Source organism: Hypanus sabinus, chromosome 1 (genome assembly GCF_030144855.1).
Source record: "Hypanus sabinus isolate sHypSab1 chromosome 1, sHypSab1.hap1, whole genome shotgun sequence".
NCBI lineage: Eukaryota > Metazoa > Chordata > Chondrichthyes > Myliobatiformes > Dasyatidae > Hypanus > Hypanus sabinus.
In genome coordinates, this window is record NC_082706.1 from 186,864,427 (window position 1) to 186,881,996 (window position 17,570).

Consider the following 17,570-nt stretch of genomic DNA (forward strand, 5'->3'; position numbering starts at 1 on the left):
TAAACAGCGAAGCAAAGTATTCATTAAATACATCTGCTATCTCCTCTGTTTCCATACACACTTTTCCACCGTCACACTTGATTGGTCCTAGTCTCTCACATCTTATCCTCTTGCTCTTCACATACTTGTAGAATGCCTTGGGGTTTTTCTTAATCCTGTTCGCCAAGTCCTTCTCATGGCCCCTTCTAGCTCTCCTAATTTCATTCTTAAGTTCCTTCCTGCCAGCCTTCTAATTTTCGAGAACTCTATCATTACCTAGGTTTTTGAACCTTCCTTAAACATTTCTTCTTAACTAGATTTTCAACTGCATTTTTACAAAATGGTTCCTGTACCCTACCAACCCTTCCCTGTCTCATTGGAATGTACCTATGCAGAACGCCCACGCAAATAACCCCTGAACATTTTCCACATTTCTGTTGTATATTTCCCTGAGAACATTTGTTCCCAATTTTTGCTTCCAAGTTCCTGCCTGATAGCTTCATATTTCCCCTTACTCTAATTAAACACTTTCTTAACTTGTTTGTTCCTATCCTTCTCCAATGCTATAGCAAAAGAGGTAGAATTGTGATCACTATTCCAAAATGCTCTCCCACAGAGAGACCTGACACCTGACCAGGTTCATTTCTCAATTCCAGATCAAGTACAGCCTCTCCTCTTGTAAGCTGATCTACATATTGTGTCAGGAAAGCTTCCTGAACACACCTAACAAATTCCACCTCATCTAAACCCCTTCCTGTAGGGAGATACCAATCAATATTTGGGAAATTAAAATCTCCCACCACGACAACCCTGTTATTATTACACCTTTTCAGAATTTGTCTCCCTATCTGCTCCTCGATGTTTCTGTTACTATTGGGTGGTCTATAAAAAATACCCACTAAAGTTATTGACCTCTTCCTGTTTCTAACTTCCATCCAGCAAGACTCAGTAGACAATCCCTCCGTGACTTCCTTCTTTTCTGCAACCGTAACACTATCTCTGATCAGCAGTGCCACTCCCCCACCTCTTTTGCCTCCTTCCCTGTCCTTTCTGAAACATCTAAAACCTGGCACTTTAAGTAACCATTCCTGCCCCTGAGCCATCCTAGTCTCTGTAATAGCCATAACATCATAGATCCAATTTCTGATTCATGCTCTAAGCTCATCCGCTTTGTTCGTGATGCTTCTTGCATTAAAATAAGCACATCTCAAGCCATCATTCTGAGTGTATCCCTTCTCTATTTCCTAATGGGAACAAGTTAGTGATCTTGACTCCCAGGAACAAGAAACTGCTCACTCTGATCACCTGCTCTCAGACTCCTTCACTTCAGTGAAAACAATCCTGGTAAGTCTTCCTTCTACTTTCCCCAGTTCTATTACATTGTTGTATTTTGGTCTAGATAGTGCAGAAACTTCTATGTTACTTTTAGGTAACAATTTCCAGAATTTTTCATCAATGTAGTCACATCCTCCCTGTAGTGTAGTAAAGGGAACTGTGCTGAATACTGCAATTATGGCCTAAACAGTGTTTTATAAAGTCCCAACTCATATATTCTAAGACCTATGAAGGCAGATATGCCTCTGTCTTCTTTGCCACCATATCCACATGTATTGCCACTTCCAGTGATCTAGTGTGACACAGTTATACTACAGAGTGAATTATGCACCCTCTCTGTCTGTTCATTAGCATTCCTTAGTGCCCTGCCATTCAACTTTGCTGGTGATCCAGTTATATGGCACACGATCGAAAACTTTCTGGACAATTTCTTACTCAATATTTACTGTATTGCTCTCATTAACTCAATCTGTTATCTCATCAAACAATTCCATTAAGCTGTTTGCTAACCATGTAAATTTTTGTACAATGGAGAATATATGGAATGTTTTGGAATTTCCATCCATATCATGTGACATCTTGTTCCATATTTTGCCACCTAATTGTTTGCTTCTATCATACCTGTGAATATTTATACAACAAAGAATATTTCAGTTGCTCTAATTTATTACTCTGTAGGGAACTGCAAGTCTGAAAAAAATCAAACATGGCATGTGGTTACCAGTGGCAAGGCCAACACAGAGTCATAAAATTGTTCAGCACAGCAGTAGGTCCTTCAAATCCTCATGTCTGAGCTACGAACCAACCAATCTGCTGGAGGAATTCAGTGGGTCAACAGCAACTGTGGCATGAAAGGAATTGCCTACATTTCCAGTTGAAACCCATGTCTGTTTCAACCTTTTAGTCCTTATACATGGATCCTACTTGTCCACATCAGGCCTGTATCCCACACAATGCCTATTTATCTCTGTCCAAATGTAATATTATATCAAATTCCTCGAACAGGATAAGGTTTACACAATAATGAGAGACATTGATCATGTGGATAGTCAAAGGCTTTTTCCCAGGGCTGAAATGGCTAGCAAGAGAGGGCATAGTTTTAAGCAGGAGATGTCAGGGGTATGTTTTTTATGCAGAGAGTGGTGAGTGTGTGGAATGGGCTGCCGGCAGCAGTGGTGGAGGCGGAAGCAATAGGGTCTTTTAAGAGATTCCTGGATGGCTTCATGGAGCTTAGAAAAATAGAGGGCTGTGGGTAAGCCTAGGTAGTTCTAAGGTAAGGACGTGTTCGGCACAGCTTTGTGGGCTGAAGGGTGTGTATTGTGTTGTAGGTTTTTTATGTTTCTATGAACTCATCTAACAGTGAGTTCCAGATATCAGCAACACTCAGAACAGGTTTCTTATCATCGGCACGTGATGTGAAATTTGTTAATTTAGCAGCAGCAGTTCAATGCAATACATAAGTTAGCAGAGAGAAAAAAAATAAACAAGTAAATCAATTATGTATACAGTATTGAATAGATTTTTAAAAAAACATGCAAAAACAGAAATACTGTATATTAAAAAAAGAAAGTTAGTGTCCACAGCTTCAATGTCCATTTAGGAATCGGATGGCAAAGGGGAAGAAGCTGCTCCTGAATTGCTAGGTGTGAGCCTTCAGGCTTCTGTAACTCCTGCCCGATAGTAACTGGTAACTGATGGTAAAAGGGTATGCCCTGGGTGCTGGAGGTCCTTAATAATAGACGCTGCCTTTCTGAGACACCGCTCCCTGAAGATGTCCTGGGCACTTCGTAGGCTAGTGTCCAAGATGGAGCTGACTAGATTTACAACCTTCTGCAGCTTCTTTCGGTCCTGTGTGGTAGCCCCTCCATTCCAGACAGTGATGCAACCTGTCAGAATGCTGTCCACGGTACAACTATAGAAGTTTTTGAGTGTATTTGTTGACATGCCAAATCTCTTCAAACTCCTAATAAAATATAACCGTTGTCTTGCCTTCTTTATAACTACGTCAATGTGTTGGGACAAGGTTAGATCCTCAGAGATCTTGACACACAAGAACTAAAAATTGCTCACTCACTTCACTTCTGATCCCTCTATGAGGGTTGGTATGTGTTCCTTTGTCTTACCTTTCCTGAAGTCCACAATCAGCTTTTTCATCTTACTGATGTTGAGTGCCAGGTTGTTGCTGCAGCACAATTCTACTAGTTGGCATATCTCACTCCTGTATGCCCTCTTGTCACCACCTGATTCTACCCACAGTGGTGGTATAATCAGCAAATTTATAGATGGTATTCGAGCTATGCCTAGCCACACATTCATGTGTATATATAAAGTAGAGCAGTGGACTAAGCACACACTCCTGAGGTGTGCCAGTGTTGATTGTCAATTAAGAGAATATGTTATTACCAATCCACACATACTGTGGTCTTCCAGTTTGGAAGTCGAGGATCCAATTGCAGAGAGAGGTACAGAGGCCCAGGTTCTGCAACTTCTCAATCAGGATTGCGGGAATGACGATATTAAATGTTGAGTTATAGTTGATGAACAGCATCCTGACGCAGGTGTTTGTGTTGTCCATGTGGTCTAAAGCCGTGTGGAGAGCCATTGAGATTGTGTCTGCCGTTGACCTATTGTGGTGATAGGCAAATTGCAATGGGTCCAGGTCCTTGCTGAAGCAGGAGTTCAGTCTTGTCATAACCAACCTCTCAAAGCATTTCATCACTATTGATGTGAGTGCTACCGGGCAATAGTCATTAGGGTAGCCCACATTATTCTGCTTAGGCACTGGTATAATTGTTGCCTTTTTGAAGCAAGTGGGAATTTCTGCTTGTAGCAGTGAGAGGTTGAAAACGTCCTTGAATAGTCTTGCCAGTTGGTTGGCACAGGTTTTCAGAGCCGTACCCGATACTCCATCAGGACCTTCCGCCTTGCGAGGGTTCACTCTCTTTAAAGACAGTCTAACATCAGCCTCTGAGACGGAGATCACAGGGTCAGCAGCGATCTTCACAGCTGTAGTTGTGTTCTCCCTTTCAAAACGGGCATAGAAAGTGTTGAGTTCATCTGGTAGTGAAGCATCACTGTTATTCACACTATTGGGTTTTGCTTTGTAGAGTTGCTGTGCATCTAAAATCGCCTCCAACCTCATTTGAAATCGTCTCTTCGCCCTTGAAATAGCCCTCCACAAATCATACCTGGATTTCTGGTACAGGCCTGGGTTGTCAGACTTGAATGTCACAGATCTAGCCTTCATCAGACGACGTACCTCCTGGTTCATCCATGGCTTTTGGTTTAGGAATGTACAGTAAGTCTTTGTTGGCACACACTCATCCACACAGGTTTTAATGAAGTCAGTAACAACTGCAGCTTACTTATCCAGATTCAAAGATGAATCCATGAATACAGTCCAATCCACCGATTCAAAGCAATCATGTATATGCTGCTGTGCTTCCTTTGTCCAAACTTTCTTGGTCCTCACTGCTGGTGCTGTAGTCTTCAGTCTCTGCCTATACTCAGGGAGTAGAAGTACAGCCAGGTGATCAGACTTCCCAAAGTGAGGGTGTGGAATAGCAGGGTAGACATTCTTGATAGTGGTGTAGCAGTGGTCCAGTGTGTTGGTTCCTCTAGTATTGCAAGTGATCTGTTGATGGTAATTGCTTAGTGATTTTTTTTCAGATTGGCCTTGTTAAAATCTCCCAAAAAGATGGTGAAGGCATTAGGGTGTTCTGTTTCGTGCATGTTGACCCCATTACTCGGATCATCTAAAGCCTGAGGTGGAATGTAAACTGCTTTCAAAATGATCCCAGAGAACTCTCGTAAAAAGGATGGCACTTAACTGCTAGATATTGCAGGTCTGGAGAGCAGAATTGGGACAGCACTGATATTTGAAGAGTTGATCATGAGGCATACTCCTCCACCTCTGCTTCTGAGAGACTCTATAGATCTATCCTGACGGTGTATAGTAAACCCGTCGATCTGAATCGCTACATCTGGTATGAAAGGGATTAACCAGGATTCCGTGAAACAAAGGACACACGTGGTCCTAAGGTCCCTCTGATTCAGCACCCTGGCTCTGAGATCATTGATTTCATTCACCAGAGACTGCACATTTGCCAGCAAGATAGTCAATACAGGGAGCTTAATAACCTGCTTCCTTAAACACACTTGTAACCCCGATCTACAGCCACGCTTCCTCCGAGATGTCCTCTGTGGGCACTTCCGACCACAAACAATGTTGTTTCCATCATTTGCAGCAATATTTTGTTTAAATGCATTAAGACATCTTTGCTGACTGTACTAACATTACTAGTAACTAACTGTACTAAAACTAACATTTTAGCTGTAACAGGCTGAAACGGGAATATTTAATTGTATTCATTGAGAGAACTGCTGCTACTCGAGTTGCCCCTAGGTGTATCCCCTATAAAGCTCCTTCTTCTTGCCTTAAGTCTACTGTGTGCCCTCTTAATTTTCATACCCCTATCATAAGGAGAAAGATTCTGACCATCTACCTTACCTATGCATCTCATAATCTTTTAGGCTTCTAATAGGTCATCCATTAGTCACATTCGCTCCGGGAAAAACTGGCCCAGATTATCCAATCTCTCCCTGTAACTAAAATCCTTTAATCCAGGTAACATCCTGGTTCATCTCCTCTTCACTCTCTCCAGCACATTCACATTTTCCTATGATGAACCATGGCAGTCCAGGTAGTAAAGAAACTTGTGTATTGCTCTTTAGACAGGGAGTTCCAGGACTTATGGCCAATAATAGTGAAAGAATGGCAATATATTTGCCAAGTCAGGAGATTTGTAATTTGAAGGGTAACTTAGAAGGGCTTTCACATGCCTTTGCATTTTCTGTGCTCACTTTCTGAAGTACTGAATTGGAAAGTGCAGTCAGAGAAACCCCGATGAGTTATCTCCATACATCTTGTAGATTCTATGAACTACAGCAGCAAATGCTAATGTTACAGGGAGGGGATATTCTGTGTGGTTAATCAATATGTTGTTTTGTCCTAAGCACCATTGAGCTTTTTGAATATTTTGAATATTGATGGAGTTGCATTTATTTGGACAAGTGAGGAGCAGCACTATTCACTTTTGATAGCTTTAAGGAAACAAAGGCTCATTCAGTTCAATAATCCAGACCTAGAAATCCCATCATGCAATCCAGCTTAATTTTTGAGAACTGCGGCATCATCACTAGAATTGGAAACAGTAGTTTGCATTGAGATTTTTGATAGTTCTGTTCATAACTTCCACAACAAGTTGACAATGTATTGTTCCTATAAAAACAACATGTTTCCTTGAAAAAGGATCAAGTGCTTTCACAGCATTATGATGAATAAACTCTTCATGGGTTTCCACCCAAGTACAGGTATCAATTTTACCAACATTTTGATGAAGATGGTAGTATTTATTATCAAAACGTCAATTAAAATTGATATCTGTCCCGGCTGGAAGCCTGCAAAGAGTTTATTCGTAAATATGTTTCATTACTTAAAATGTAAGCTTATTAATCGTTGTGTTCTTGTGAGTTCCCAGAATGCTGTTCAGTATCATTTGAATATCTATAAATGTTTACCCTCAGTGTCTATACATTCAACCGTTTCTGGCATAATTTATCCATTTCTGTTTAACACTCCAAGTTTGTGAGTGAGACAATAATAAGCTTCTGTTATTGTGCAAGTTTGCCGAGTCGGGAGATGGGCTAACATAATGTTTGATTTGGCATCTCTGGCTCTAATGTCAATAAGACTTTTGCTTTGTTCACTTTGGAAGTGCATTCAGATTCCCCCAAAGGAAACACTTTCCTCACCACACCATTCAGTGTAATTGAAATACCAGAGGTTATTGGGGCAAATCTATCAAAATTCTTGCCAGTAATTTTAGATTTTTCTTCATGGATAAAAATACAGATGACAGAATTAATATTTTTCATGTAAAGGCTGATGGAGATGCACAACTAGATGGTCAGTGTACTGATAGGCTTGCCTCACTGAATGGCAGAAATAGCAAAGGATGCAGAATATATCCTCAAGTTAACACAGGTTTTTTTTGTGGACCCTTTCAACCAGAATTCCATTGTGAGGAATGCACACACTTCATTATTGAGTAGTACTAACAATCCCGTCATAAAGCATTTCCTGTTTTGGTTGACAGCGGTTATAAAGGAACCAAGTTTTGCTGCCTCTACTAAGTTTTCCATTATCCAGCTGGAGCTCTGACTCAGCCACATCTAGGTAATTTACAACTCTTTAAAAGCAATATACCATTGGAGAACAACTTGATGATTTCACTGAGCAGAGAAGTTCCAGTTGTAAGTACTGTATATTATACTTCTCAGAGGATAAAGGAATTGTGCCCATGAGTGCTTCCAATTCTACACGGGCAAAAGGAGGATGCACAGCTGCAGTCCTGTTTGGGCAAAAAATGTGGGAGCATCACCAGGCAAGATTCCCTCCATATTGCAGATAATCCTCTCTTGGTAATATATTGCCATTCTGAACACAATACCTGGAGTATTGTGTTCAGTTTTGCTCTCCAAATTTGAGGAAGGACATTCTTGTTATTGAGGGAGTGCGGCGTAGGTTCACGAGGTTGATTCCCGGGATGGCAAGACTGTCATATGTTGAAAGATTGGAGTGACTGGACTTGTATACACTGGAATTTAGAAGGATGAGAGGGGATCTGATTGAAACATATAAGATTATTAAGGGATTGGACACGCTAGAGGCAGGAAACATGTTCCCGATGTTGGGGGAGTCCAGAACCAGAGGCCACAGTTTAAGAATAAGGGGTAAACCATTTAGAATGGAGTTCAGAAAAAACTTTTTCACCCAGTTAGTTGTGGATCTATGGAATGCTCTGCCTCAGAAGGCAGTGGAGGCCAATTCTCTGGATGCTTTCAAGGAAGAGTTAGATAGAGGTCTTAAAGATAGCAGAGTCAAGGGATATGGGGAGAAGGCAGGAACTGGGTACTGATTGTGAATGATCAGCCATGATCACATTGAATGGCTGTGCTGGCTCAAAGGCCAAATGGCCTACTCCTGCACCTATTGTCTATCATCTATTATCTTTCTTCATACCTCCATAACCAACAGAATCAAGTGAATATCTTCCCCAAACATACTCTAGTGGTTTAAGAAGGAGGTTCACCACTACTTTCGTAAAGGCAATGGAGGATAACAACTTCTCAGAACAATTAATGGAGAAGATGTGTCCCAACCCCCCTTCACCAACTCACCCCATCCTATCCTTACACTTTTTTTCATGATCAGAGTCCCATTATGACTACAAAGAGCTGACTCTGAGGAAAGAACTGCAGATACAACACCTGTGATGTAAGTGGGGTGGGGGGGAAGTTCTGTTGTTTGGATCAAATTCGGTTAAAATGGTAGTAGAACATCTGTGTGCCAAAAAGCTGTTGGATTATAGACAATAGACAATAAGTGCAGAAGTAGACCATTCAGCCCTTCGAGCCTGCACCGCCATTCTGAGATCATGGCTGATCTTCTACCTTCAATACCCAGTTCCTGTCTTGTCCCCATATCCCTTGATTCCCCTATCCATAAGATACCTATCTAGCTCCTTCTTGAAGGCATCCAGACAATTGGCCTCCACTGCCTTCCTAGGCAGTGCATTCCAGACCCCCACAACTCTCTGAGAGAAGAAGTTTTTCCTTAACTCTGTCCTAAATGACCTACCCCTTATTCTCAAACCATGCCCTCTGGTACTGGACTCTCCCAGCATCTGGAACATACTTCCTGCCTCTATCTTGTCCAATCCCCTAGTAATCTTATATGTTGCAATCAGATCCCCCCTCAATCTCCTTAATTCCAGCATGTAAAAGCCCAGTGTCTCTAACCTCTCTGCGTAAGACAGTCCAGACATCCCAGGAATTAACCTTGTGAGTCTACGCTGCACTTCCTCTATAGCCAGGATGTCCTTCCTTAACTCTGGAGACCAAAACTGTACACAGTACTCCAGGTGTGGTCTCACCAGGGCCCTGTATAAATACAAAAGAATTTCCTTGCTCTTGTACTTAATTCCCTTTGTAATAAAGGCCAACATTCTATTAGCCTTCTTCACTGCACTTGCTCATTCACCTTCAGTGACTGATGAACAAGTACTCCTAGATCTCTTTGTATTTCTCCCTTACCTAACTCTACACCTTTCAGATAATAATCTGCCTTCCTGTTCTTACTCCCAAAGTGGATAACCTCACACTTATTCACATTAAACATCATCTGCCAAGTATCTGCCCATTCACTCAGTCTATCCACGTCACCATGAATTCTCCTAACATCTTCATCACAACTTCCTGACGGTTTGCCAAGTTCAGACCATTGATGTCCATCTTTGCTCTGTTAAAAATACAAGTCAAAATGTTCCTAAAGGTAAATAATACTGACGGTGCAAAGGAGGACCGCAAAACTAGTAATACTGCAGACATGTGAGATATTGATGTGTTTATTTGCACCACAAATTATGGATAAAATCTATTGCAAAGATGTTATAAAAGTTCTGACAATTCAACCTCGCACGTTCAAAGATTTTTGATAGTTTAAGTTCACGTTTATTGCATTTCAACCATAAACATGTACACCACCAAATGAGACAACATTCCTCCAGACCAAGATGCACAATACAGCACATATGACTCACACACAAAAAATATAAAGAAGTATTACAGGTTTCCCCAGCAATCCAAAGGTAGAGCATTCCTATGAAACCGTTTGTAATTTGAAATGTCATAAATCGAAGAGGCAATTACCATTAATTTATATGGGAAAAATTTTTGAGGATTCCCAGATCCAAAAAATAACCTACTAAATCAAAGCAAATAATACATACAACCTAAAATAACACTGACACATAGTAAAAGCAGGAATTATATGATAAATGCACATCCTATATAAAGTAGAAATATTGTAGGTACGGTGTAGTTTCACTTATCAAACTCAAGAAGACAGCAAGCCAAAATCGATTTGGAGAATAAAATCGGCACGTACACACATGCGCAAACAACTGCCTGCACAAGACTTCACAGTCATTGTAGTCTTTCTCGGGGTAAACACACATATAAGGCGAGCGTCTTTTTTTCGTAAAAGTGAAAATCCTCTTTGGTTAGTGAAAACAGGTACTAATGTAGGTCTTTCGTAACAGCGAGTTGTCGTAAAGTGAACGTTCGAAAAGCGGGGGCCACTGGTACCACAAATAAATTAACAAATAATAAGGTGCATATACGGTACAAGTTAAAAAGTAAACAAGTATACTGGCACTTCATGCATGATGGGACTCAGGTAGTGGTAGGGAATTCAGTAGTTTCATGGCCTGGGATTTGAAGCTGTACCCCATCCTAACAGTTCTTGTCCTAATGCTATGATACATCCTGTCTGATATTAGGGGATTAAAGGGTTTGTTAGATAGATGGGAGGGATCACTGACAATGCTAAAGGCCCTGCATACACAGTGCCCCTGAGAAATATCTCTCATTGATTGGTGCTGCTGTGCTTTCTTGACCAAAGAGGTAGTGTTGAGGGACCAGTTGAAATTATCTGTTATGTGCACTCCCAGAAACCTGGTGCTCCTAACTCTCTCCATTGAGGAACCAGGTATGTGTAGTGAGGAGTGGTCAGCCTGCACCTTCCTAAATTCCACAATCATCTCTTTGATATTGTCCATATTGAGACCCAAGCTGCTGTACTTGCACCATTCTATCAGCCGCATAATCACCTCTCTGTATACCATCTCGTCATTGTTGATGAGGCCAGTCACTGTTGTGTCATCAGTGAAATTGATTTGTTTGGAACTGGATTTGGCAATGCAGTCATTCATCAGCAGTATGAGCAGCAGCAGACTGAGTACAGAGCATTGGGAAGTGCCAATGCTGGTTAGCATGTGTAACCAGGGCCAAGTTCAAGTTTAATTTTATTATCTTAGACATATATACTCAGGGTTTATATTCCACAAAATTTTGCTTTTTGCAGCAGGAACACAGTACATTCCAAATATGACAAACAGGAGTTAATGTAACCTTAACATCAATTATAAGTAATTTACTTGGCAAAATAAATATAATGACACCAATGTAAATTGAGAGTCTGATTTATATAGTTTGAGGTAGGATTAGGGTTTTCAGATCAGTTCAAGAACCTGATGGCAGTGGGGAAGGAGCTGTTGTTAAACCATGAATGGGTTTTCAGGCTCCAGTATTTGACTGAGTTCCCTACACTCTGCATTCCTGTGCATTGAAGTTTCCATACCTGGCCGGGATACAAACAGTCAGAATGCTTTCCATACATCTGTAGTTTTGTCAGAGTCTTCAATGATATGTCAAATCTCCTGAAAGTAGAAACACTGGGGCATCTTCTTTATGGTTGCCTCTTTGTGATGCACTTAGGATGACTCCTCCAAGATGAACTAGAAGTAGCTCATCCTTTCCACCACAAACCCTTCATTGAGGACTAGTGCATGTTCAGCTTCCTTCCACTCTCTAAAAACATAGAAAACCTACAGCACAACACAGGGCCTTCAGCCCACAATGCTATGCCAAACATGTACTTACTTTATAAATGATCTAGGGTTATCCAAAGCACTTTACTTTTATAAGTTTCATGTACCTATCCAGGAGTCTCTTAAAAGGCCCTATCATACCTACAGTCGCCGACAGCCCATTCCACGTACTCACCACCCTCTGCATAAAAAACTTACGCCTGACATCTCCTCTGTACCTGCTTCCAAGCACCTTAAACCTGTGCCCTCTCGTACCAGCCATTTCAGAACTGGGAAAAAGCCTCTGACTATCCACATGATCCTCAATGTCCACAATCAGTTCATAGAACATAGAACATAGAATTCTATAGCACATTACAAGCCCTTCAGCCCACAAAGCTGTGCTGAACATGTCCTTACCTTAGAACTACCTAGGCTTACCAATAGCCCTCTATTTTGCTAAGCTCCATGTACCTATCCATGAGCCTCTTAAAAGACCCTATCGTTTCCGCCTCCACCACCACCACTGGCAGCCCTTTCCATGCACACACCACTCTTTGTGTAAAAAACGTACCCCTGACATCTCCTCTGTACCTACTTCCAAGCACCTTAAAACTATGCCCTCTCATACTAGCCATTTCAACCCTGGGAAAAAGCCTCTGACTATCCACAGGATTAATGCCTCTCATAATCTTGTACACCTCTATCAGGTCACTTCTCATCCTCCGTCGCTCCAAGGAGAAAAGGCCGAGTTCACTCAACCTGTCTTCATAAGGCATGCTCCCCAATCCAGGCAACATCTTTGCAAATCTCCTCTGCATCCTTTCTATGGTTTTTATGTCCTTCCTGTAGTGAGGCGACCAGAATTGAGCATAGTGCTCCAAGTGGGGTCTGACCAGGGTCCTATATAGCTGCAACATTACCTCTCAGCTCTTAAAGTAGTTTGCCAACCTACTCTGGAAACTGCCTAGAATTTCCTTAGCACATAGCCCTCTATTTTCCTAAGCTCCGTGTACCTGTCTAAGAGTCTCTTAGAAGACCGTGTTGTATCTGCCTCCACCATCATCACCAGCAGTGTGTTCCATACTTTTCAAAAGCTCCAGCACATCCTCTTTCTTAATGTCTATATGCTCAAGCATTTCAGTCTGCTGTAAGTTCCTTGGTTTTGCTAATCTTGTTATGACAACACCCAACCAGCGAACTTACCTCACTGATGTACACCTGCTCTTACCATCTGTAATTCTGCCAACAACAGTGGTATCATTGGCAAATGTATTGATGGTGTTAGAGCTGATTAACCACACAGTTGTAGAAACAGAGAGGGTCTAGCAGAGGGCAAAGCACACAGCCATGAGGTTTTTAATCTTAACAGATTGTGCTGTCACAGTGGGAAGTTGAGTATCTGATTGTAGCATCTTTGGTCTTAGAGCTTAATAATAGGTTTTGTGGGGATGATGATATAGAACATAGAGTTAATGAACAACAGCCTGACATACCTGTTCCTGTTGTGTAGGTGGGCCAGAGCAGAATAGAGAGCCAACCAGATAATATATATCTAAAATTAGAGAATTAGAGAAATTGAATTGGGTCCAGATTCATACAGAGACAGAAGATGATTCGAGCCATAAACAACCTTTGAAAATACTTCATTATTATAGGTGTAAGCATTACCAGATGGTAGAGGTTGAGACAGGTCTTCCAGCTCTTCTTTGCCTTTGAGATAATAAATATCTTCTTGAAGCAGATGGGAATATCAGACTGCAGAAGGAGAAGGCTGAAGATGTCCCTGACAGTTGGTCAGCACAGGGTTTTAGCTCCCAACCAGAAACAGCGTCAGGGTCTGACATCTTGCAAGGGTCTGCTCTCCTGAGGAATGTTCTGATGGCATTTTCCGACACTGAGATCACAGGGTCATTTTATGTTTATTTATTGATTTAACAATGCAGCCTGGAGCAGACGCTAATTGCCACCCATACCGGTACACATCAGGGTATGTCGTTATTCTCCCACTCAAAGTGTACAGAAAAGGCATTAAGCTCATCAAGGTGTTTATTATAAACACAAGAAAATCTGCAGATGCTGGAAATCCAAAACAATACACACACACACAAAATGCTGGAGGAACTCAGCAGGTCAGGCATCATCTATGAAATCACTCAATGTTCCGGGACTGGGAAGGAAAGAGGAAGACACCAGAATAAAATGTGGGGGGAGGGAAAGGAGGATAGATAGAAGGTGATAGGTAAAGTCAGGGGGTAGGAAAGGAAAAGGGCTGGAGATGATAGGAGAGGAGCGTGGATCATAGGCGAAAGGGAAGGAGGAGGAGGTACACCAGGGGCAGGTGAGAGGAGGTAAGATGCTGGAGTGAGTAACAATAAAAGAGAGGAGGGGGAGGGATTTTTTTTGCCAGAAAGCGAAATTGATATTCATGCCATCAGGTTGGAAGCTATCCAGATGGAATAAGGTGTTCTTCCTCCACCCTGGAATAGATATTGTGGCAATTTAGTTTATAGTTTTAAGTGCATAATTTGGAAACTAGAACAAGAGCAGATTTATTTTTAATTACATTTATAATTGTTGACTACAAGTATATTTCCTTGAAATAATTAGTAAATTTTTCATGTACTTAAGCAGTTAATTGGCAAAAGAAATTATGCTGTGTATGTAGTAGCTGGGAAGGGATTGTTAACTTTTTCAAAGGGAAAACAATGCTGAAGTGTGTGTGTGAGTGTGTGTGTGTGTGTGTGTGTGTGTGTGTGTGAGAGAGTGTGTGTGTGTGTGTGTGTGTGTGTGTGTGTGTAATTGTACTGTTGCTTGAGCATCAATTGATGACAATAAAAGAGGTTAGGTAGCTCTATCCCTATTTTTTGACTTGCTATGCAGTGATACATATAGATGTTGGCATTAATTCAAATAAGCACTGTAAATTTTGCAATCTGTTTAAGCAGTCTGCAGTGAACTTTGGAGTGAGCTAGAGGGGTCTGTGGATAAGGGCAGCCTGTCCTTTAAATGGAGAATCACCATTGATGGGACTTGTGGGTCTGAATAACCTGCATATTACCACACAATCTGATCGCAAGGCATTCAAGCCATACTGACGTGGCATGGTGTACTTCTAGCTGTGCAGTAGTTGTTTAACAAAGGCAGCAGATTGTGCCCAAAAGCTGTGGTTTATCTTAGTAAGGGAGGAAATGACTGGTAACTTCACTAGCTGCGTGTCTGATACAAGCCAAACATCAGATGCCAAGGTGAATTGTACACTGAAGTGCCGGGGCCAATTGCCCAATAGGTGTAATTTCACATGGAAATAGTCACTGGTACAATCTACCCCAGGGTGAAAAAAACTCTTCACATGTAATTTGCACTTTCAGAACACATGTTAATTGATCCAATTCCTATGTTTAATTGTCATCACTCTAGTCTAGTTCATCACTGTTACTTTGCCAGCTATTTACAATTCATTCATTTATCTCCTGCTCTCCTTCCTGTAGAACCTCTTGTCCAGCTTCCTCAGCAATGCCATATTTAAAATAAAATCCTCAGATCACAACTGTTTATTATTCCGCATCCAAATTGCCTCGATTTTTATTTCTCCTACTTTGACTGATGTGCTCTGTTTATTTTCTCCTAATGCAAACAACCTCAAGACACCTTACTTGCAAATGATGAACGTTACTGACACGTAGGTTAATTCTGCCGCTGTTAAATGAAATCTTGTTATCTCAGTAAAATTAATCAGTGTAGTTGCAAGCAAAAAGATGAAAATAATGATCCAGGTAAGGTTTCTGTTTAGTGTTGCCTACATCAAAAAATGCTCTTTCTAACAGTGTACATATTTCCCAACATGCAATGCTTTTCTTCCACTCTAAGAGTAATTGAGAACAGCAGCGTGTGTTGGTCTTAATCATTCAGCAGTTACACCAGTCAGGTCCTCAGAGAAAAGAAAATTCCCTCCCTGCCTGCAGAAACTGAAGTGGTGATAAATAATAAGCTAAGAGATGATTTCCATAACCAGCAAGAAACCTGATAGCCTGTAGGAGGCGGTTATGTTGCCAATGCATGTCTGCAGGACTGCCAGTAAATCACATTTTCAAAAACATTCTTTCCAGTGGAAACAAATTTTAAGGAAGCATAGTCCCTAAAGCGCTTTATTGATAGAAGACAGTGAATTGTTTCTGTTCTTTTTGCATTAGGTATGAGTGGGCAAATCTCATAGCGGAAAAAGTTGAAACTATTGAAGATATGCATAACAGATTGAAAACCAGTATTCAGTCAATGCAACTCCTGCACCAACAGGTAAAAGTACATAGAAAGATCCAATTTTAATACAATAAGTGATTAAATGCTCAATAAATATTGTTTGATTACCTTAAGTCTTAAGGAATTGCACTTTGTGAAGACAAACTGGGGTAGGACTTGCACAGTGAATGGTAGGGCAATGAAGAGTGTGGTAGAACAAAGGGATCTGGGAATACAGATCCATAATTCCTTGAAAGTGGCATCACGGGTAGATAAGATTGTAAAGAGAGCTTTTCGCACATTTGACTTCTTAAATCAAAGTGTGGGCTGAATGGCCTTAATCTGCTCCTATATCTTCTGGACTACGGTCTTATTGAGTACAGGAATTGGGACATTGTATTGAAGTTGTATTAAGATTTTGGTGAGGCCTAATTTGGAGTATTGTGCCCAGCTCTGGTCACCTACCACAGGAAGTTATCAATGAGGCTGAAAGAGTGCAGAGAAAATTTACAAGGATGTTGCAAGGCTTTGAGGACCTGAGTTATAGGAAAAGGTTGAATAGGTTATGGCTTTATTCCCTAGAAAGTAGAAGATTGAGGGGAAATTTAATAGAAGAATACAAAATAGAATGGGTGAATGTAATCAGGCTTGAGGTTAGGTGAGACTAGAACTAGAGGTCATAGAACACAGGTGAAAGGTGAAATGTTTAAGAGGAACCCCAGTGGGAGCTTCTTCACTCAGAGGGTGTTGAGAATGTGGGATGAGCTGCCAATGGAATGGTGAATGCAGGTTCAATTTCAACTTGTAAGAGAAATTTGGATGGATATACGGTGGGAGGGATATGAAGAGCAAAGGTCCTGATGCAGATCGATGGGGCTAGGCAGATTAATAGTTCAGTATGGACTAGATGGACAAAGGGCCTATTTCTGTGCTGTAGTGTTGACTCTATATTGTTTCACATTTCTTTACAGGAGACCATTGGGCTGTAGTACATTCTATGACTCTATGAATGAAGAGGGTTTGTTTTTAGGACTTAATATTCTGATTAACAGACGACTGACTAAATAGGTTTGAGGTAACGATGACCACTTACCTTGTATAAACCTAAATGAACTAGGCTGTAATAGATTTATATTACACAAACACCTACACTTGTAAATGTCCATCTAATTGATAACTATGGAAGTATTTGTATATCTATCTGTCACGTGCAGATGCAATAAGATTATGAAAAGCGGTTTCATAAATTGCTCTAAGATAGTTTTCTGGAAGGTTAGTTGGAAGAACATTTGTTTGCAGATTGTTTATCTGCTGTTCTTAACTGGAACAGATGCATAAGTCTGTGAGATCATATCTTTTTGTATAAAAGCATTCATAGAGCACAGAAACAGCCTAATTATATTTGCCAAAAGGCCACAAAATAGATCAAATCAAATCCTTCCAAATAATCCATGATAGCTTTTATGTACATCTGTATAACTCAACATCTCATCCAAAAGATGATTTGGGGTTGATGTATAATAC

General features: G+C 40.9%; 1 protein-coding gene across 16 annotated transcripts in view; it reads left to right on the forward strand.

Moving 5' to 3' along the window:
* Nucleotides 1–17,570, forward strand: part of LOC132401241 (interaptin-like) — a 617,788-nt gene that overhangs the window by 493,990 nt on the left and 106,228 nt on the right. For 12 of the 16 annotated variants that reach the window (XM_059983244.1, XM_059983267.1, XM_059983257.1 and 9 more), the window contains one exon: nucleotides 16,001–16,103. The exons of the other annotated variants lie outside the window; for them this stretch is intronic. In XM_059983244.1, coding sequence (XP_059839227.1) covers nucleotides 16,001–16,103 — 103 coding nt within the window. The remainder of the gene's footprint in view (nucleotides 1–16,000; nucleotides 16,104–17,570) is intronic. 16 annotated transcript variants of the gene reach the window in all.